The 22,765-nt window shown below is 39.3% G+C and overlaps 1 protein-coding gene across 1 annotated transcript in view; it reads left to right on the top strand.

Moving 5' to 3' along the window:
* col14a1a (collagen, type XIV, alpha 1a) overlaps nt 1-22,765 on the top strand; it is a 171,401-nt gene that overhangs the window by 111,622 nt on the left and 37,014 nt on the right. The window contains exons 30-34 of the mRNA XM_050046615.1: nt 2,005-2,043; nt 2,271-2,409; nt 6,635-6,777; nt 10,004-10,113; nt 21,549-21,707. Coding sequence (XP_049902572.1) covers nt 2,005-2,043; nt 2,271-2,409; nt 6,635-6,777; nt 10,004-10,113; nt 21,549-21,707 — 590 coding nt within the window. The remainder of the gene's footprint in view (nt 1-2,004; nt 2,044-2,270; nt 2,410-6,634; nt 6,778-10,003; nt 10,114-21,548; nt 21,708-22,765) is intronic.

The following is a 22,765-nucleotide window of genomic DNA, read 5'->3' as shown; positions in this document are numbered from 1 at the left end:
GTGTTGCTGTAAAATCTCTCAATTTATATAGGCCTATTGCTGGAAAAATAATTAATTTAACTAAGCTACTATTATATATACACACATATATATATATATATATATATATATATATATATATGTATATATTTATATAGTCTCTGTTATGGTAATGTCTGTGTGACATGTCATACAACTCCGGATAGACGGACACGGCCAGCACCAGCTTCTCCTCCATTTTTTCTGGTTACCAGGGTGACAAGTTCCACGATATGATTGGTTGCCTGGAAAAAGCGCTGGTGACGACACCAGCGCCCCTCTGAAAAGTTAAGAGATTTTCAACTCAAAACGCTTGGAGCGGCCGCACAAAAAAGGAGGAGCGGCCGGAAAAAAGACGCTGGGCGCAGCGCCTTTTCCCTAGGTGGCCGCATGCGGCCGCAGACGCTCTCTCCTCATTGGGAACAATTGAAAAAAGACGCTGGCCTTCTTCTGGTGCTCAGAAAAAGGTGCTATGTGGACACAGGGCCTTATGCGTTTCCTTATTTTCTGTCATGTTACAGTGTCAGATGTTTATATTAAAAGTGGCCAGATTTTGAAATAATGAGGTAAATGTACATGAAAGTAATCTGTGTGAGCAAAAACCTCATGGCTTCAGACCGTTCTGAATACTCTGTTTCAAAAGGGTTGTTCTACTTTGTTTACAGGTTAAATCAGGTCGTTATAGATTTCTTTATATGGTCATCTGCTTCAGGCACACTACTGTAAGTGTTAACATTACGTAGCCTACACTGCTACATGTAGCTACGTGTTCAGGGAAACATGTAATCTTGGTTGCTGATGTTTTTAATTTTACATCCAGTTGTGAAAATTTTGGTTTAGAAGCTTTTATTGGTGTTTTTTTCACAGTAGAAAGTGCCACTATACTCTGTCACAGTCATTCCCACTGCAGCAGTGACGGTGCAGAGATACCAAGCTACTGAACACCTTGAAACACTGACCAGTCAGAGCAGACTGGGTTTTTTCGGGAGGTGGGCTTACAAAGACAGGTGCTAAAACAGAGCATCTCAGACAGAGGGTGAATACAGGTGTTCCAGCACAGATGAGAATAAAGTAATCAAGCATGTAAACATGTTCTTGTAGAAACTGAAAACACAAGTATGAACCTAAAAATTAGCGTAGTAGGTCCTCTTTAAGAAAAAAACAGGTTTCCCATGGTCATGAAATTCCTGGAAAAGCTATGAAATAAGAAAAACAGTTTTCCAGGCCTGGAAATGGTTTGGAATGAACAGAATCTTTAGGAAAAGTTTTAAATATACATTATTTTGGCTATTGTTAAAAATGTGTTCATAAAAATCCCAAAACATTTCTAACGTCACGTGAAATATGTTCCTTCTATTAGCTACTAATTTAAAATCTAGTGCTGCACAGCCTGACCTTTGAAATGTCAATAGTATCACGTGGCACACATAGGTGTGTGTAGCTGGTTCAAATGTTTAACAAGCAAGAAAAGTTAGCAAGCGCTAGCAGTTTACTTATCTGTAAATGCATAGGAAGTACAGGTTTATTAATGTATGGTTTCCAAATGACAGATATAATGCATATCCTGGATTCAAGCTTTGCACCAAAATGCGTGACGTTGGCAGTATGGGGGAAACAGCTCTAGTCAGCCATGCTAAAGGGAAAAAGCATCAAGACAACCAAATGACACTTCAACATACCTGCTGTAGCACGGCCAGATATTGTTACAGCTTTGTGTCTACATTTCATTCCATATTCCATGCCACATACACAAGCAACGCCTGTCTTAGGTCAAAGCACACTTGAGTAAGACCCTCACTATTGCGCCCAGTGATTGCTACATGGACCTAATGTGAGCTATTTTTAACTTCTTAAATAAAGTCATGGAAACGGGGTAAAGTATTGAGGAAAAGTTTTCAAATTCTTTGGTAAAAATGTGTGGGAACCCTGAAAAAAGAGAATTAAAAACATTAACGCTGGACTAACGGACTGTTTTGTGTCTTTCAGCGTGTCCATCTGTTTTGATGAGTGGTAACACGATGGCAGGTAAGAGGTGCAAATGATGAGAAAAATGCATAATATACTGTACAGCAGTCACACAGGTCCAACCAGTGTGTCTAACCTTGATGGAACGCTAATTATGATGATGATAACAACATAATGATGATATGCGCTGTTGGGGCATGAATAATTGTAATTACAGTGATCACATGGCGGAAGAGGGGGATGCTGATCGTGGGGAGGATGAAGGGATGATGATCTGTCTCTTGCAGGTTTCCGTATGATGGAGAAGTTTGGCCTAGTAGAGAAGGAGTACAGCACCATACCTGGAGTTTCCCTGGAGCCGGGCTCATTCAACAGCTTCCCCTGTTACAGATTACACCGTGATGCCCTCGTGTCACAGCCCACCAAGTGAGTATGACCACTCTAAGTGGGGGAAATCTGAAAACACAATTTACAGTACATGTACAACTCAATCATAAAGGCAGCTTGTTGACCAAGGCTAAGAGTGATCCCGAAGCGGCCAAAAACCACACTGATCCAGTTGCAGTTTTAAATTCACAAACTTCCCCTACATCAGCATACAATATAAGTGACAGCAGACAGAGTTGTAGGTGACTGTTTGTTCAGTGACAGTTTTATTTGTTGTGTGTGTCATTGAGATCAAGATCACTCTCACAAGAGACACCTGAGAACAAACAAGTACACAAAGCTGTAAACAAGATGCAGGGTGTCTGCAGGTCCCTAAAAAGTCTTAATTTCAGTCTTGTTTTGTTTTTCAGGCCATAAAAGTCATTTAAAAGTCTTAGATTTTAAATTGTGAAGTTGCCATAAAAAAATTATCTAATTTAATTTACCAATCTTTTTATTTCTTTTTGGCAAAATTGGTGAAGTTCCTTTGCATGAAAGTTGCAAGATGTTACAAATCTTTAAACCTACCACTGAATCTAATCCTGTCTTTCTACTTTATACTTGTATTTACTTGTTGGCACAGTGTAGATTAACCTAACTCACTCTAATAACCATATTCCCACTATAAAACTAACCAACACAGGGCTACATACAGTCGCATGCAAAAGTTTGGGCACTTTTTACTGCAAATAGTTAATTGAGTAGACAATAAGCCGATCTCCAAAAGGCGTGAAGGTAAAGATGGAGCGTGTTTTTCAACATTTCAAGCAAGATCAGTGTATTCATTTTTGTTTTGTACAATTTTAGAGTGGAAAAAAAGGAAAGGAGCACCATGCAAAAGTCTGGGCACCCTATATAATCACTGAAACAAGACTTGGAAGACTCTTAGCTGGCTACAAAAAGCATTTAGAGGCTGTGATACTTGATGAAACGGCGCTACTAAGTAGCCTACTGACCATGCTGGATGCCCAAACTTTTGCTTCAGGCCCTTTTCATTTTTTTTTTCTTAAAACTGTAAAAAATTAAATAAGAAAGGAATCTTGCTTAAAATCAGGTCGCCTTTTACTTGCTTAGCTATACACAGTAAACGAAATTTGACCACGGGTGCTCAAACTTTTGCATGCAACTGCACATACGTTTTTACCTTTTATACTTATATGCAATGCTTGATTAAGAAAAAGTTGATTTGTCCAAAAATCATTCTGAAATTTGGTTAAATATTATGTTGAAAAAAAAAAGCATTACATTTAAGTGTCTGATACCTGCAGACATCCTGAAGATGATTCAGTCTCACAAAAGAATCATCATGACGCACAGAGACATTAATGGATAAATCACAGAAAGGCATATATCATGATTATTTTTAACACAGTGCATGTTAAGTTTAGCTCATGTTCAGGTCCATACTTGTGTTTTGTGTTTCTACCAGAACATGTTGACATGCTTTAATGTTAAAAACACTTTATTTTCCTCATGTTGTCTGTGCTGGAACACCTGTATTCCCCCCTTTGTCTGAGATGCTAAGTTTTAGTGCCTGTCTCTTTAAGCCCCCCTCCTGAAAAAGCCCAGTCTGCTCTGATTGCATTCCTGTTTTTTTCTGCATCTCGGCGTCGTGTCATTACAACCGGGAAATGACTGTAATGAAGTGTAGCATCACTTTCTATCATGAACAGTCACCAATAAAAGCTTCCAAATCCGCAGGACATGTTCCAGCAGGAATATGGTCTAAAATCAGGGATAAGTTAACAACATCAGCAATCAAGATCACATGTTTTCTTGAAGTTAAAATGTAGCTACATGTAGCATTGTTAGGCGACGTAATGTTAACACTGACATGACTAGATCAGAAGACCTTATAAAGGAATCAGTCAGGAGCTGATGTCAGCTTGTCTCAAAGGTAACAAAAAGCAACTTTGGCTACATTAAATATAAACATAAGCAACATATATATATATATATATATATATATATATATATGAATATATATATTAGAGAAAATAAGGAAAATCATAAGAGGTCCTCTTCTTCCTGTTTCATGGAGGTCTTGTGATCCTCCTCCACTGTTTATTCATGTATGTTTGCTTGTTAAGTGACTCTCCCTTCCTCCACTGATGTTTGCTTGTTAAGTGACTCTCCCTTCCTCCACTGGACACCGGGAGTGGTGACGGTCAGCGGGACACAGACACCAGAGGACTTTGAATTATGGGCCAGCAGCACACACAGGGTCCTAAAAACTATTTAAGAGTCCTGCCAATAAAAATGTCCTGACGTTCTGGCTAATAGTAAACCACTGGGGAACTAACATGAAAGAAAACGTGTTAAAGATTCTCCTTTATCTTTGTTTTTGATTATCTTTTCAAGTTCAAGTCCCACTCAGAGCACCTGGGCTGTGTTATACTTGCTATCTTTCACATCCCACAATCGGTCCTTGCCCTCATCGCTAATAACCAGAGATAATGATCATGAAGACTGTAAAATTTGAGCTGTTCACTGCTAATGTTACAATAAAGAAGGACTGTGATTCCATGTGGCTGCCAGGCTCTGGATGACACATTATCTGATAAATTAATGTATAAACACTACATGTGCCAATTAGATGGTTCATTTAAAAAAAAAAAAAAAAGAATTTCAAAGCCTATAGGGAGTGCAGCCTTTACAAATTGTGGAATTTCTGCAAATAAAAAAGAAATTTACTGAAAGCTCTGAGCAGAAGCAGATTATTACAGTCATGTATCAAACGCGCAGTTTCCACTAATCCCCTCCAATTCCTGCTGCCAATTAACACAAAAAGCAAATTGGCAATTTCAGATCATTTTCTTTCAGGGCCTCGGAGCTCAATTGTAGAACGTTTTTTCTTAAATAATTACAACCTGCAAAAACTGCATCTGCAGCATTTCACCAGCTTCTGGAGGGCTCTGTAGTAAATACAAAACACAAAACACATAGATAAGTGCACTCATTTACATTTACTGCATGTGGCCAGTATGCATTTAATTATGCTTTGTAGTCCCCCCACCCCAAAAAAACAAAAACAAAACTAAACTAAACTAAATTCTATTTAATTTCCATTGCTTACACAGGACACTTTTAGGACCTATAAGTGTCTAGTTTTATTAGACCATGCCCAATCGGTAAGTATCCATAAAAGATTAAAGGTGCTAAGGTCTTGTCTTTATGTGTCATTAAGGTTTTACCTCGTGCATTTCAAGTGCGTCTGAAATTGCAGATTTAGACCGGGACCAAAATAAATTAGCAGAGTTCACAGCATAAGGCGATGCAGGAAATTTTTTTTTAATTTAATTTTATATGCTTTATTAATCCCCAAGGGGAAATTCAATTTTTTCACTCTGTTTGTCAATTACACACAGGTCCGAACACACACATGCACAAACAGGACCTATACATGCACTAAGTGGAGAGATGTCAGAGTGGGCTGCCCATGACAGGCGCTCAGAGCGGTTGGGGGGTTCAGTGCCTTGCTCAGGAGCACCTCGGCAGTGCCCAGGAGGTGAACTGGCACCTCTCCAGCTACCAGTCCACGCTCCATATTTTGGTCCGGACGGGGACTTGAACAGGCGACCCTCCGGTTCCCAACCCAAGTCCCTATGGACTGAGCTACTGCCGCCCCAAAACAGGAAAAAAAGGAAACAAATGGCCGAAAAAAATTCTCGGGGATGATTGCAGGTGCAGGTTAGAGGCGTTAACGCTTACCTAGCACTGTACCACAGGGAAGAACTCAAGTATAAAACCCATGCATACAACCACTTACAGTAACAGGAGCATTCAGTGGCTTCAAATTTGCTCCTGTAATAATGTCTTTCATTCTGTGATGTTGTCATTTTGGTGACTCTTGGTTTTTTTACAGTCACCCAGCTTTAACTTTAGCTTCCTGCTCTGTGATTGTTCAGTTTGTGAAAAGTGACATTGACGAGTCCTCTGAAAAGTTGAAGCTGAGATAATTTGAACTTGAAGTGCTAGAAGGCAGCCTCACAAAAAAAAAGGCTCGACTCGAGATCAAAAAGAGGCTGGCACTCGGAGACAGTCTAAGGCAGCTGAAAGCACTCTAAAAGCATTCACAAGAGCTGAGGAGAGGCAATGGCACTTTGGAAAAGACACCTGTGGATACGTGCCTTTAGGGCACAGCCAAGCTCACTGTCTATCTATCTGTGTGTGTGTGTGTGTGTGTGTGTGCGTGCGTACGTGCTCTTTCATGTGTGTGTCCCAGGTACCTTCACCCCGAAGGTTTACCCTCTGACTACACCATTTCTATGATGCTCCGTCTACTTCCTGAGACTCCGCAGGAGCCCTTTGCATTGTGGGAAATTCTTAAGAAGGACAACGAGCCATTGGTGGGACTGATTTTGGACAGTAAGTTTGAATCACTTGCGTTTTTGCTTTTTATCATTCCGTTGTCTCACCATCAAACTCAAACAGCAGACGTGTGTTGCAGTTCGTGAGAGTACATAATGCAGCAGATTTTAGACGTGCAGCTGAGGAAAAATCACTACATTTTTGATCCTATATAACGTACCTTTGGATCAGAAAAGCTTTCATCTTACCTGTGTATACTCAATCATTAATAAGAAGCAGAGATACCAGAGCACTTCTGCTTACCCTATCCTTAATGGGACACACCATAACCCTGGGAAAGCACCATAACCACAGTCTTAAAGGTGCTGATGTCCGCATGCTTTAGAATTTGTAACTGGAGATCACAATTTGATAGAAAGCCAGTATTTCTTAAAGCCAAAGCAGATGGGATGATGTTGCATGAGCCTGACCATGGTGCAGTGGCTGTGTTTGTATCCGACTGTGATAAGCGATGTTACAGAAACACTGCACACTGGGTGAACTCACACCAGGCGTCAACCTTTAGAGGTGTTTCGGACACTGACTTGGACGAGGCCCAGGGCAGACCTCTGACCTGCTGCGCAGATTATATTAGCAGCTGGGATGGATGATCTTGGAATCCACAGGAGTAGCTGGAGTAGGTTGCAGGGGAAAGTTATTTCACAAGGAAAGCTGAGCTTCATCTCAAAGTCCAATGGCCTTTAAAAAAGGAAAGACGTCTGGAGACTTTGGAGGAGCATCTAACAGACAAACTCAAGGAGCTGAAGGGCACTCCTTAATAAGCCATGCCATACTTGGCCTAATTTTGGAAAGGCCAATTATATTTTTGCACTACTTCGTGTTGTTCAGTGCAGTTTTTTTTTTTCATCTCAAGGAGATAAAGGGCACTTCAACTCAAGTTATTGGTATTGTTTTGATTTTCAAAGAGCATTTATTGATTGCCCAGCGTGTTATTCATACTGAGTGTTGAAGGGCTGCTTAGCAGCCTGCACATAGCGACTCCTCTCTGCAGCTGCTGCCAGGCAGAATTAGCTTCTGAATGGCCAGTTGAGCTGAAGGCAGAGAATGGAGGAGGATTTTTTTTTTTTTCTTGAGATGAAGGTTTTGTTTTGTTTTTCATTGAAAACGGCTCAAGGAGCTGATTGACTGCCTGCCTCAGAAACTAGGGTTCTCTTATTTAGCACATTTTCACTGAAGTTTTTTTTAAATTCAGGTTATTTGTCTGGTGAATGCTTGAGTGACTGTTTTATATTGGCTCAGCCAGGTTGTGCAAGATGCCAATCTACAGGTGACACATTTTAAAACAGAACACCTAGTTGTGTTTTCCTTCAATATGCAGCCCGGTCACCAGATGAAATTGTTGGGATAATACATTTCAACAAACCATGAATATGTTACATTTGTACATTACATTAAGTATCGAATCAACCAGTGGCATACGGTGGTTACGTTTGGCCCCAGTGCACACTATTATGACGAGCCCTAGTGCACCCTAGTTACTAGTTATTAAGCACACAAGCACACAGTTTTAGGCGTATGTATATTTTACCAACAGTGTGTCTTACTGTTGCTTTTATGTATATCCACTTGTAGATGTGCCAAATATGACAAAAACTACAAATGAAAATAGTGAATTATCAGTTTAAATAGTTTTTTATAGTTAAATTATAGTAGAATAAGCTTATAATTTTGTTTTAGATCAATAGTATTTAATAATTCAGAAACCATGATGAAGATGAGTTTGCTTTTTTGAGGGCATTCATAGAAAATTGCACCATTTTTCATTTAATGTGAGTTCTTTGAGCACAGGCATATTTCCAGGTGGCAATTGGGCCCCTCCACCTCCACCCCACAGGCCCCAGTGCAACTGCACTGCCTGCACTGTCTATATTTACACCCCTGGTATCAGCATTTCTAAACTGACGTAATTTCGATGACATATATATGAGCGGACTTTGTCATTGGGAGGTGAAGGTGAGGGTGGATGGCGTGACATCTAAGTGAAACGGTTGCCAAGCTGCAGATCACTATTCCACCAACAAACAACAAAACTGGTTGGTTTTTAGGGAGTAATTGGCGACATTTCCAGCGGGTAATTTAAGCCCGAACATGATCATTTCTGAACCATAAACAAGAGTTTTTTGTGCCTAAACATAACATAATAATTGCCACATTATAACAAATGTTACATATTCATTGTTTGCAGAAATGTGCAATGCCAGCATTTATTCTCGTGACTGGGTTATAAGTTGTCACCCATCTGTAGAATGCTGTCACAAAACTTATTGTTCATTGCACAATAATATTTGCTTTAGTGTGATAAAGAAGTGAAATACTCATATATATAGTGTGTTCTGTAGCTGTAAGGTGCTGGAGAAGCTCTGAAATGCACCTTGAATTTGAAAAGCTGTAGGAGCCCTTTTTTCTGTTTTGCTCTGCTCTCTCTGTTGATCCTGATACAGTTAAGCAACAAGGACAAAACATCAATCATAATTTGGGTTCATGGTATATTTGGTTGTTCAGAAGAATCCCCAATTTGTGGATAAATATTTCATGGGCTGAAATTTAAAACAAAAGCAAGGAAACATGTTTATCATGACGTAGCACACATGTAATGACAACAGTAAATTGGTGCAAAGGGTTAAAATAATCTTACAGTATTTAAAAAATAGTTGTACCACCATTATATTTGCGCCATGTTTGAGGTTATACAGCAACAAAGTAATCAGCGTATTTACTCATGATATCATTATATTTTATTTTGCAAAGACAGAAGCAATAACAATGTGACAATTTCAGAGCTTAGTTTTTTTTAACATGGTTCAAACTCACAGTTCCCATTGACACTTTTGCCCATCAGATATATTAGTAGAATAATGGGGATGAACTGGAGAAAAAATTATATTACAGCGTTTTGCAAATGAAAGATGACAGGGAATCCATGCCAAAATTACAATGAAATAAAATGGAATTAATACATTTACCAGTCAGAAAGACATCTAATGAAGTTTGTATTTTTTCAACAGTAAAATGAATATTTGTTTTCTATGGAATACAGACAGAGCAGCACAAAGATCAAGTTGTTTGTTGCTAATATTATCCAGCCCATTTCGTTTGATGCTGTGACAAAACGATCTTACTTTGAGGAGTTAGAGACAATAGTGTCTAATAACCCAAGTTATTACTTGATGTGAACATCAACCTTTTCTATCCTCTCACCACCGACTGTCTGTACCCCCTGCAGACTCTGGAAAAACCTTGACGTTCTTCAACTATGACTACAAAGGAGACTTCCAGACCGTCACCTTTGAAGGAACTGATATCAAAAAAATCTTCCATGGCAGCTTCCACAAGGTTAGTCTTATATATGTGCTAAAAAGTACCTAAATAATAAAATGTATTAACCTTTTTTGTTATTTATAACGTTTAATGCTAATGTGCTTGCTTTTGTATCACATCATTATAATACAGGTAGAGGTTTTGAGCTGTGGGTCGATTCGTTTTGAAAATTAGTGTTGTCCTGCTCAGAGAGCCTGTCCCACAGTGGCTACATGTACCAGTTTGCTTTACATATCAGGATCAAACCAACAAACCATCATTACAGTATTAAAGTGTTAGTTTTTCAGACACATTTTTAGATCTTCTGCACTGAAACTCTGCAGAGCATGAGCGGACAGAGGCAGCAGGAAGCTTTCTGTCCAGCAGTTGAGAAGGAGACAAAAATAAGGAAGATGGACTGTATTTTGATGTTTTTTTTTCAATGTGGTGCAGCCTGTTGGGTGGTTTTCCAGTGGCTCTCGGGCTGTATTTTTTCTCTTGACTTGTCAACACCACTGTGATGAGTGTGTGTGCAGGTGATGATAGCCCTCCTCCCTCTCCTTTCTCTCCCTCCCACTCTCCCTCACTGCTTTCTCTACACCCTTTTTATTTTATTTTTTAAACTAGTGGAGTGTACAGAGTGGGAGTGAAACTGCAGATTTCATCACCCCTTTTAAGACCTCTGTGTGGTCTCCCATGATGAAGTTATACTGGACATTTGTGATTATATTTAACATTTACAGCTTAAAAAATGAGTTGATGATTAAATAATCCCATAACCCTTTTACCAAGCATGTAGTCAATGTCACATAAATGACATGAATGTAATACCTCCAACAAAGTACATGTGATGTATATGCAATAGCCACGTTTCCACAGAGCAGTACAGTTCAGTTCGGTAGGGTTTTTTTTTTTCGTTTTCACTGTAAAAGGTTTTGGATGGTACCAATGGAACTGTTCCCATTTTTGGTCCCCCCTCTGTTGGGGTACCTAGCACACAGATCTGGTACTAAAAGGTGGAGCTGTGACTGCAGTCTGTTGATTGGTCAGTAGCGGACGGTCACTCTGCTCAGGGCTGAGTTGTGGCTGGTTTGGAAGCTCATGTAACCACTGTTCATACTATGGGGAGTTTTATTAGTAAACTGTAACTATAAAATGAAAGGATGTTTTGCTGCCTCTTGCAGCAGCTTTAGTTGAAGAAAAAAATAATTTAATTCACTGGGTCGACTGCCGGCGACTTTTAAGGTGGAACGTTAACTTGTGATGTTACTCAATGCATGAGGTGATGACATGAATCAATCAATACACCTTAAATATTTCATTTGACCATTATTTTAGTTTTTATATGACACACACTGTTAGTAAAATCTTCAAGCGTTCATATATATTAATTTCGGCCGGGTTTTGTGACCTGCATATATTCTAATCCTCACACAGAGCATCGTTCTTGTGGGCTATGACAACACTAAACCCCTGAGCTTGCCTGAGAAGGACTAAATGCACAAACCTGCAATTTCTAAATATCCCATGGAGAGAGACTCTCACTGCAGCCTGTTCTATTTTGTTCTGAAAATGTCAGCGTGCAACCCTGTTCTGTGGATGATAAATGAGGTGCAGACTTCCAGCTGTGTCAGCGGTAATGAGGAAATACAGTGGGTGCTGGACGGAGCTAGGACCTAGGGTCTAAGTACCATGTGTGAAGGGTTACTTTTAGTTCCAGAGGTACCATACCGAAAGTGTTTAATGGAAATGGGGCTAATTAACACAAGGTTTAATGTTTGCCATAAAAGTTAGTGCGTCTACAACAGGGGTTCTCAAAGTTTTGATGACTAAGTGCCAATTTAGGGAGCCAGCATGAGTAACGGCTGCACAGGAAAAGTGCAGTTGTGAGTTGTCCACTGAAGTTGTTAACTTTGACTAACAACACTAGCATTGATGACAGAACGCAATTTCTAACACTCGTGCTAGTTGCTATGCAACCAGTAGCTTTCTATGAGTTGTTATCCCCGACCTGACAGGCACTTGTTAGAGGGTGCAGTTTGATGCAGTCTCCTTGTAGTTAAAGTGTAGTGAAGACGTGTAATCTACTGAAATGGAACGCAAATTATTATAATATAATGCATGCGCTTCATGTCACGTTGGGGGACTGAGCAAAATGTGTCAGAGGGCCGCCAGTGGCACGCGTGCTGCACTTTGAGCAACAATGATCTACAGTATCATCATAGAAGGCAACAATTTATGGTAGTTGTGGTAGTTTACCTGATTTTATTGTTACAGTATTACTATTCCCCATTGACCTCACACCGGACTCCCGGAGACAATATTAGTTTGTCCTCCCAGCTGATTCTCTGACAAAGACATTTCCTATTTCCCTCAATCACTGGGTTTCTACTCAAATATATGTATGTAAATTATGTTGTGTCAAAATAGTCAGACTGAATGGAAATCGCAATTTTTTTTGACATTCCCTCAATAAAAGACAATTTTCTGCTCACTTGAGACGAGAAAGTGTTTTGTGGAAAAAAGAAATTATGGAACAAACAGTGAAGCAAATGCCTCAACTGAATAAATAATGACACTGGTTTAGCCTCAACAGGCCCGGTGAATGACAAATTCACATTGCAAAACATTTTGGCATGAAATACCACATTAGCTTAAACAAAAATAATGACAACAACAACAACTTGCTGAATAATAATAATGATTAATTCTTTTGTGTTTGCGAATGTGTTCTTTGAATTAGGAGGTGTATTTACTTCTGCAGGACAGACATGGGCTTTAGCATTATTGTTTTGTTACATTTAAAAGAGTGGTTAACATTTTGAAACACTTGAAAATGGAGTCCAGCCAAAGACTTTATAGACAATATATTTTTTTGGTAGAGAGCTGCTGTTGTGTACTTTGTTTCCCGAAACTCTCTCCGGATTTTTGCGGAAAACAAGCCAACAGCAGCCCACCAACTCTGTCTTTCTTTATCTCAATTCTCAAAATGTCAGGAGTAGCTGTCCATCATTCTTCATGCCTTTTTGTCTTCTTCTATTGTTTCCTGTCTTTCTGCTGGGGAACATGACAATGTTGAGAGAGGGAACAGATGCAGAAGACTGCCTGGCCAGAGGAAGTGTTCATCTCCGCTTAGACAGGATGACAAGTGAATAAGAGGAGCGTCCGTGTGCGTGTGCATGTTTGTGTGTCGGTTATAAAGGGATTACCATATGAAGACACCTCGTGTGAAAGCAGGAATACCCAGCAGGATCTGTCACCGCTCAGCGAAGCGCACACACAGACACACAGACTGAGAGAAACACAGAAAACAGAAACAGGTGAACGAGGGAGGAAAGAGAGCAGAGGAAGAAACAGATATGACAGCGAGCTTAAGACACAGAGGAATACAGACAGTAAAATACAGAGACAAACACAGAGACATGTAGACATAGAAAGGAGAAGTGAAAGTTATCTTCAGCATAACTCACATATCGCTCAGAGCCATAATATACTCCAGACGTGTATAAACACTATTTCTGTATCTCCCTAAATGATTAAATGCCTCACATTAAAATGTTAGAGAGCACTTAAAGCTGTCCTTGTGAACTGTTAAAATTTACGCTCAGAACATTTGCACCAGTGATTCTGGAGCTTTCTATCTTACAGTAATCCACAATATTTCAGAATTCACAGCTAATTCATTCACCCATAAATGATTATTATGAAGCTGTTTTTATAAGCGTTGGTAGCGTCTTGGAAAGAATAAGAAAATATGATAATGGAGGAACCAAAGCAGCAACTAGAAATAAATGTGTTGTGTCTGTGGGAGGGATAGATTTGGGACAACTGAAGCTGTTTGTTTGTAAAAGGAAAAGAAGAGACACAACAGCGGTATGTGGCTGACAGGGTAATGTGGCAGTTGCATCTGTTTTCCTGACGATTATTATCTTGATGATTAATCCAGATAGATGCACACGCTGTAAAGTGAAATGTAAAATATGTGCCTGCAGTAGTTTGGAATATTTTCATGATGTTAACAGCTAAAAGTTAAAAGCTTTTCAGAATTTGTCTCTAAGCTTGTTTGTATTCAACTGCAGCCCTACAGCACATCTTCATTATGATAGGGTAAGAGAGTGCTATAAACATCTCCATTTTATCTGGATTTGGGCTTTTGGAGACTGATGAGGTGCTAGGCATTAGACAGAGACAATATAATGAAGCAATATGCAGGATCACTGGAAGGGAAATACTTTATATGAGCTAAATTAACATTGTTATACCTCTGCTCCAGTGATAGCCGTGGCAAAAGGCATTATGTTTCCAGGTTGTCCATCCATTTATCCTTCCATCCATCCCATTCTTGTGAACACAATATTTTAAGAGCACCTTGAGGAAATTTCTTCACATTAGGCACAAACATCCACCTTGAGTCAAGGATGAATTGATTAGATTTTGTTAGTCATAGGACAAAGGTCAAGGTCACTGTGACCTCGTCTGTCTCATTTTCATGAACCCCATATCTCAGGAAGATCTTTGGGGGAATTTTTCCGAACACTTGGAACAAATGTTCACTTGGACTCACTTGGACACTTGTTGGTCAAAAGGTCAAGAAATGGTCAAGAAAATTGATGGATGGATGGAATCCACTTTGAGTCAAGGATGAACTGATTAGAACTTGGTGGTCAAAGGTCAAGGTCACTGTGACCTTGTCCATTGCATTTTCTTGAATGCAGTATCTTGAAGACCTTGAGGGAATTTCCTCAAATTTAGCACAAAAATCCACTTGGACTCAAAAATGAACTGACTAGAATTTGAAGGTCAAGGTCACTGTGACCTTGCACCCATCTCATTCTCATGAATGCTTTATCTCAAGGAGGCCTTGTAGAAGTTTCCTCAAACTTGGCACAAATGTCAACTTGAACTCAAGAATGAACTGATTAGAAGTTTGGTGGTCATAGGTCAAAGGTCACTGTGACCTCACAAAACATGTTTTGGCCATAACTCAAGAATTCATACACTAATTATTTCACACAATTGTCTAATAGGATAAAATGATGAAGTGAAGACATTGTAAATCCAAAAGGTCAAAGGTCAGCTTCACCAAGATCCTAATGTTCTGCAAAGGAGAGACACTGGGTCAGTACTGAATTGATGTGTGTGAAGGGTCCGTGTTGTCAAAGACATGGATGCAAACTGTCAGTGCAACTTGACTAGTTTGCGGAGGCATACAGCTATAAGGTGGTAATTCTAGTTCTTGTCAGTGACATGGACATTTTCAAGGCAGTTTATGAATGACAGGACTCAAGCACACCAGTATTTCAGTATTGAAAATCAAGAATATTTCTGCCTGCAGCTGGAAGTACAGTACTGTTGTCACATACACTAACATGTGCAAATCAAAACCCAGTACTATCAGACTTGTATGTGTTATATGTATTACTGTACCTCAGTCAGAATTACCTGGAAAAAAATGAATAGCTTAAGAATAACTCTTTCAAAGCAACATTTCAAGGAATTAAGAGTGTAACCTGAAGCAACACCTGGAATTACACTTGAGTTGCCTGTCAACACTGCAGATGTTTCTTGGTTTTTTAAAACGTATTCATGATTAAAATTGTTTCCACAAATTCCAGGGGCAGAGATACAGAGCTAACTTCATTTCTACAGTGACTGCTGTTTAAAAACCTGTCACAGTTGCCAAGTTATTCATTAAACACTGTCAAATGTCTCCAGCTGTGATGAAACATTGTTTATCCCACATAACAATACATCTGTGCCTCGGGAATGCTCTGGACTGAACAGGAAGACAGAAACGCAGGGGAAGAAGAAGCTAACTTTGTTTAAAAGTTAAAAGAGCAGTTTGTGGATAATTAGTTGTAAAGTTTTATCGATTGAATTTAAAGCAGCATTTTAGGGTTGATTGTGCAAATATTGCTGACTAGAGAGGACAGGAAATAAGAAAACACTCATAATGTACACAGTCAGGCAAAGTGAATATGCATAAATATGTACCTACATCGATGTAAATGCTGAAACATAAATGCTCAAAAAAAACAAGCCTTACAAGCAGCCATTCACATATAAAAAGCATACTGTACACACACACATACACACACTTTTTCACACATGCATGAGCGAGCACGCACACTTTAAGTGCTGGTCAGAGACAGCTGAGTTAGCAGAAATACTGATAGCCTCATCTACTTCAACCCACATTATCTCACACAGCATGTTTGAAAACTGCCATAACAATTTAAGTGTGTGAATGTGTTTGTCTCTGCGCCAATTTTCCAGTCCCGTCATTGTATCAGAAACACTTCTTCATTTTGTGTTAAGTTACCAAGAGGTAAAGGAAAGTGAATGTACTGATTCTGCGCCTCATGTCTTAAAGAGAGAGAAGACGAGGATGAACCTGGGGAGAAACTTTGTCTTTCATATTTCATTGTCAAGATGGTGATCCTTACTGTGGTGAAAACTCATTCATCTCTAAGAATCTGCCAGAAAATATGCTTTAAAAACAATAGTTTATATTATTTCATGACATTAAGTTATTCTACATTGAGCGATAAATACGCCCAGAGCATAAAACTATTTAGGAATGTCCAAACTGTCTAAAATGTTGCATCAATAACACTTCATGTTTTTTTCTCTCCCTGTTGATTTGTCCCTGTTTTGACATTTACATTCAGTAAGGAGAATGTTAAGTTGATAACTCAGTGTTTTTCTGGGTTCTCGCTATCAAAGTACAACAGAGTCGTTATTCAATTTGCAAGATTAGTACAAAGTCATACGCACAACATGACACAGATAACGTGGCTCTGTCAGTGGTTTAGAAAATAAAGTAATTTGTCTGAGAAATGATAGGGAAGGATAATTCTGATAAAGAAACAAAATAAACCATCTGTTGACGGAGAGACGCAAACAAACGAGGTGCTTTATATTACAGAAAGATACTGCTGATGTGTAAGACAGCAATACTATTAGAAAATACAAGACTGTATGTCGGAGAGGCTAATTCATCTTGTGCTGGCAGTAGTATTAGCTGTGGATGGATCCTGTAGTTTCCAGCCAGCCGTCTGACCTGTCAGCAGCAGCACAGAGGGAAAAACATTATGCTACTGATATTCTTTATGCTTTATCTTCATTTTTTGTGGTCAGGGCTTTTTTGTTTGTCTGTTTGTTTGTCATGAATTCTGGCCTGTAAAACCGATCCCAAGTCTCAAATTTGATGTTGGTCTCCTGTCAGTTTGAGGTTATCTAATGATCAGATTAACAAAAACAACAATAAAACATGTTTGTAACATTGAAATTAGCTTTAAACGTATACATTCGTGATTAGGCAAATGTCAGAAGCCCTTTCAAAGTTGAAATGTAATTCTACACTAAATAAGCACCATTTACGGACCTCAGATACCCTCATAATGGCTGTGATCATGAGTATACTATGGTTGACCAACATAAATAAGCGGACGAAGTTGAATTTTACCCTGAAGAACTATTGTACGGAAGGTTTTGACACTCTTTGGGTTTGCTCAACTTTTACACATCAAAAACTTTCAGCATGTAAAGCTCAAAAGGGCACTTCATCCCCAAATCAAAAATACATTTTCCTCTCACCTGTAGTGCTGTTTATCAGTCTAGATTGTTCTGGTGTGAGTTGCAGAGTGTTGGAGATATCAGCTGTAGAGATGTCTGCCTTCTCTCCAGTATAATGGAACTAAATGGCACTCGGCTTGTGGTGCTCAAAGCACCAAAATAATACATTTGAAAAACTCTACAGCAGTGTCTCTTTCCCGAAATCATGACCAGGTTACTGAAGATCCACAGGAAGCGTGTATCTAGTCATGGACGACAGGCTTGTGTATGTGGCAATGCTGGATGGAAACATTAATGGCGTCCTTCTCAGCTGAGCTGTAACATTAGCTAGTTTAGTGGTGCTAGGTGAGCTAGATTCGTGCTCTCTTATGCGTGATGATACAGTTTGGCGGGTGTAATTCAATGGACAGAAAATAGTTCCTACATGAAACTGCTCATAACAAGGTCTGTGGATTATCTTGAGTAACCGGGTCATGTTGAGGTATTTTTTTTGGCGCTTTGAGCACCACTAGCCAAGCGCTATCTAGCTACTTTATGTTCCAGAGAAGGCAGACATCTCGATGACTGATATCTCCAACACTCTGCAACTCACACCAAAACAATCTAGACTGATAAATAGCACTACAGGTAAGAGGAAAAACATGTGTTTTTGATTTTGAGGGTGAACTGTTCCTTTAAGAACACTGGTCCTACATTAATTTTACTTATAATTTTACTTATATATATATATATATATATATATATTTATGTAGTATATATATATATATATATTATACTTGCTTGAGTTAAATTATGTATTATCATTACTGTTTGTTTTTATCAGGTTCACATTATTGTGGCATGGTAATGTGGTGCCGACATCTGTACTTGCAACTGTAATACCAGGCATTTGTAACTATGTAGCTATTACAACAATAAAATCCCATAGTGTTAACTGAGATATATATGTAGCTATATATTTTTAGATATTTTTGGGGCGTCTTTTGCTCGTATTTGATAGGACAGAAATAGCATGAAAGGGAGAGAGAGGGGGGATGACATGCAGCAAATGGCCGTGGGTTCAAATCCAGCCCACTACGGCAAGGATGCAGCCTTTTGCACATGGGGCGCCTGCTCTGTGATGTGAGCTTGTGGGCACCCGAGTAAAACTTAATCCTAGATGTTGATTTTTATATTGTACAGAAAAAAGGAAAGGAAATTTGACTGGAAACATTTGCCAAATTCATAAACACAGAGACTGCTTGTATCATGTTCACAACCTATAAATGTCTATATGTGAAATTATGGTGGTAAATTATTTTTATGTGATGTTTTTATATGCAGTTTAACTTTTCATAAGGGAGTACATTTGACCTCCACGTACTGAAATGTTAGCCAATAGATTATTAGGCATATTACGCTAACCCAGGAGAATATAGAATAACCCCCAAAACAGTTGCTTAAGAATAAACAGAATCTTTTTCAAAGCCTTCTGCAGGTTTTTCAGATTTCATATCACTGAAGTGTAAGAACAGGAGACTGGTTCAAATAGTCAATTTTCAGGAGTAAACTTCCTCTGTACTGAAAATAATGGAAGAAACTGATAGCCTGAAGGAGAGTGACACACACCCTGAGAAACATATATTTATATACCTTACAGTGCCTCAGAGCTTAACTTCAGCCGCGAAATGCCACAAAATACAGGCAAAATGCCTGCACCTTAGAGGATTTTCATGATCTTTTATATCACACAAGTACAACACACACACATCATGCCCAGTGGAGTGTGCAGAATGGAGGATGAGAACAGAAATTCATTATAAAGCAGCCGTCCAAACGTCAGCCAAGAAATGGGCCCTGACACTTGAATATGAACTTTGTCTAACTCCACATTAGCTGAACCTTGTTACTGTGTGTGTGAATGTGTATGTGCTGCACACTTGCATCCGTGTTCCTATAATTTAACAGTGCATGTGTATTTTTATTGAGGGTGTGAAAGAGTGATAGAAAACCTCTCATTATGGTGGAACATGCGGATGCTAATAGTGTATTTTATAACTATCTGTCACCAGGATACAGCCCTCTCTGCTCATTAACCATGTGACCAGTTGAATTTCACAGTTCACGGCTCTGGCAGTGGTTTCCTCTAAGGAGGCAGTTTGAGCTCAGAGGCACTCTGACTGGACGGGCCAATTTGTGAGCTTAGATGCTTTTAACCTGCGTTTCTAAAAATCCCACGCAAGCAAAGCAACCCATTGTCACTGGGATTAGTCAGTGAAGATAAAGGTCTGTTGTTGTTGGTGCAGACAAGAGGTTTGTACTCACAGATAAAAGACCGGTGAAAATGCTGCACTGAAACTATTGTTACATACACAACGTTTTATTGACTCTTGCTATTCAGTTGTCAGTGTTTATGTCTGAGTATGTATTTAGGACAATACTGATGGGCAGTGTTGGGCTTGTTACTCAAAAAAATGTGATTTATTACTCATTACTCTTTTCAAATGTAATGTTATTACAAGGGATGTCCCAATCCAATCTCAGTGACTGGTATCAGGGCTGATGAAAGCATTTTTGAGCCGATTGGAATCAGCTATATTGATCTATATATATCCTGATCTGACCATTTCTTTTACATTGGCTGGTGTTTTTACTCCTGAAGCTTTCATGCACAGCAGCACAAGTGCAACTGTTGTCAACTCTCAGCTGTCTGTCTCTCCTTCTCTTCACTGAGCTCCCCTGTGTTTATAAGAGCAGGGGCTGAGCCCAGCCTGCGGCAAAACACCACAAACACACACCATAAAGAAGAGCAAAATGCAATATGAGACTGTTTATTGATGTTAAATACTGAGGTTAGGGCACATGCTGTCATCGAAGGCACACTGTGTTTCACCACGCGACAGACAGACATGGCTGCTGGGATTCTTTTTTCTTAATGCATTGCAGAGCTATTCAGTTGTCAAGCATAGGGTATAGCCTATACAATGGACTGATTTAAGTAACTTAAGTAACTGTAATTGAAGTATGTATTGTGCAGCTGTATTATCTAGAAAAATATAAGTATCACATCAGGGCTTGGTATGACCAGATACTCAATATTACATGACTTGTATTCAATTCGTTACATTACTCATTATATTACTTTTCCATTACCCACCACAAAATTGCTAATCACGTCATTTTTCCTCCAAATTCAGACTTCTCATGTGTGCCTCTCTCTCTGAATGTTAGGGTGATCTCCAGTAAGCGCAGCTAAGGTTAGACAGCTTGCAAAGGATTTCTGACCTAGGGGTCTTCTGTCGCCTGTGACCTGGATTTTACAGTACCAATAATCTGTCTGAAAGACAGAAAATCAATCGTGGAGATAGGCAACATTTCATCTGGCACATATCCAGCCACAAGCTTCATTAGTTCCTTGTCACTTGTAGCCTGCTGTCCACAAATACAATCCATTTTTTTCCAGTCTACAGCCATCCTTCATGGCTGCAGAGTGCTCATATTTGGTGGGGTGTATATCCAGAAGCTTCACATTGTTTCTCAGTACCTGAAACAGTGTTCTTATCATGCAAGTGTTTCCTTCTTCCAAGGTAGCTTGCTGCTTGATGACATGTATTCGTTATCATTATGAAAATAACTCCAGTATGTGACTGATTGTGAGGTTTCAGATCAGTACGGGATGACAATAAATGGGAGGTTACTAGAACTACTGCCCAACACTGAATGGGTAACACAGACTAAAGGAGGATTTACTATTGAGACAAAATATTTGCTAAAAATTTTTTTTATACTCTTAAGATATTTGGGTCAAAAACAGAAGTAAAGACATTTCCACATCTTATCTGATCAACAGGTTTGGGAACCTGAGTTTGTGAACTGCTCCAATCTCATGCACCTTATTCTCTCTCCTATTACAGCTCCATGTAACCATCAGCAAGACGTCTGTGAAGGTGGTGTTAGATTGTTCTGTGGTTGGGGAGAAATCCGTCAGTGCTGCTGGCAACATTACCACTGATGGTGTGGAGATCCTTGGAAGGATGGTTCGGTCCAGAGGCAGACGGGACAACTCCGCTCCGGTCAGTATGAAGTTTTGTCTGCATCATTGTGAAGTGCACTTTGAGTAGAGGGTGATTCATACAGCTGGTCATGGAAATGTGATGTCCTCCAGACAGGAAGGTTATCAAGGAAGTAAAAATGGGAGGGTCGGCGTAATCAGGAAATCTTTAAGTTAGTTTAACATGCCAGATTGTATTTCACAATCTGTTTTCACATTAAAATAAAAAGCTTGTTTTTAGTATTTCCTCCGACAGCAGGTCTGTATGATGTAAACCACCTTTAAAGAGAAAATAAATTAAAGTCTGCTTAAATCAAATCTGGCTGGTATAATTGTCCCTTGTGCATTGATTGCAATGATATGTCAGCAAGGTGTGTATGTCAACCGTAATGGCCCATAAAATGGCAACCATTAATATCCAAAAACATTTTAGTGAGTCACTCAGGGGGAGTTTATTTTATTTATTGCAAGTGGAAATGTACAAAGTGCTTTACTTTGTTAGCTATGCTCTACCCACTAAGTAGAACAGGCACTCAAAAAACCTTTTGGCACACACAGGCAGGGGGAGAAGGTGAGATATCCCGCGCTTCTGGGAATACTGAGCACTGCTATTAGTAAATTTATACTTTGTAGCTGCTCCAAAGGAAAGTATCAGCAGGAAAATGTTGCGTGAATAAGTTTTTATGAAGGAAAATATGACATTTTCTTCACTTGTCACCCCATTGTCCTTTACAGGCCAGTAATGGTTATTGATTTAAGAATATGTTGTGTCAGTCATATTTGGAAAGGTCTTTGCGTAAAGTAATCTGTCTGAAAATAATATTATGATGGTAGCTTTACCTGGTGTCGGTTTATTCTATTTTCCTGTACTTTCAGTTGGCCAGAAGTGACGTCTTTAGTTGGTGAAGTACTTTGTTTTAAGTTCTACAACGAGCGACATTTCTTGTTATCTAGAGACTGTTATCTGGAAGGAATTTCTAACACAAAACTCTGCTCGGACTCAAGGATGAACTGATTAGAATTTGGTGGTCAGAGATCAAGATCACTGTGACACCATGTGTCATGTCCTGCATAAACACT

Source organism: Epinephelus moara, chromosome 6 (assembly GCF_006386435.1).
Source record: "Epinephelus moara isolate mb chromosome 6, YSFRI_EMoa_1.0, whole genome shotgun sequence".
Classification (NCBI taxonomy): Eukaryota; Metazoa; Chordata; class Actinopteri; order Perciformes; family Serranidae; genus Epinephelus; species Epinephelus moara.
The sequence above is the reverse complement of the archived record's forward strand: the minus strand, read 5'-3'. Positions and strand labels throughout refer to the sequence as shown.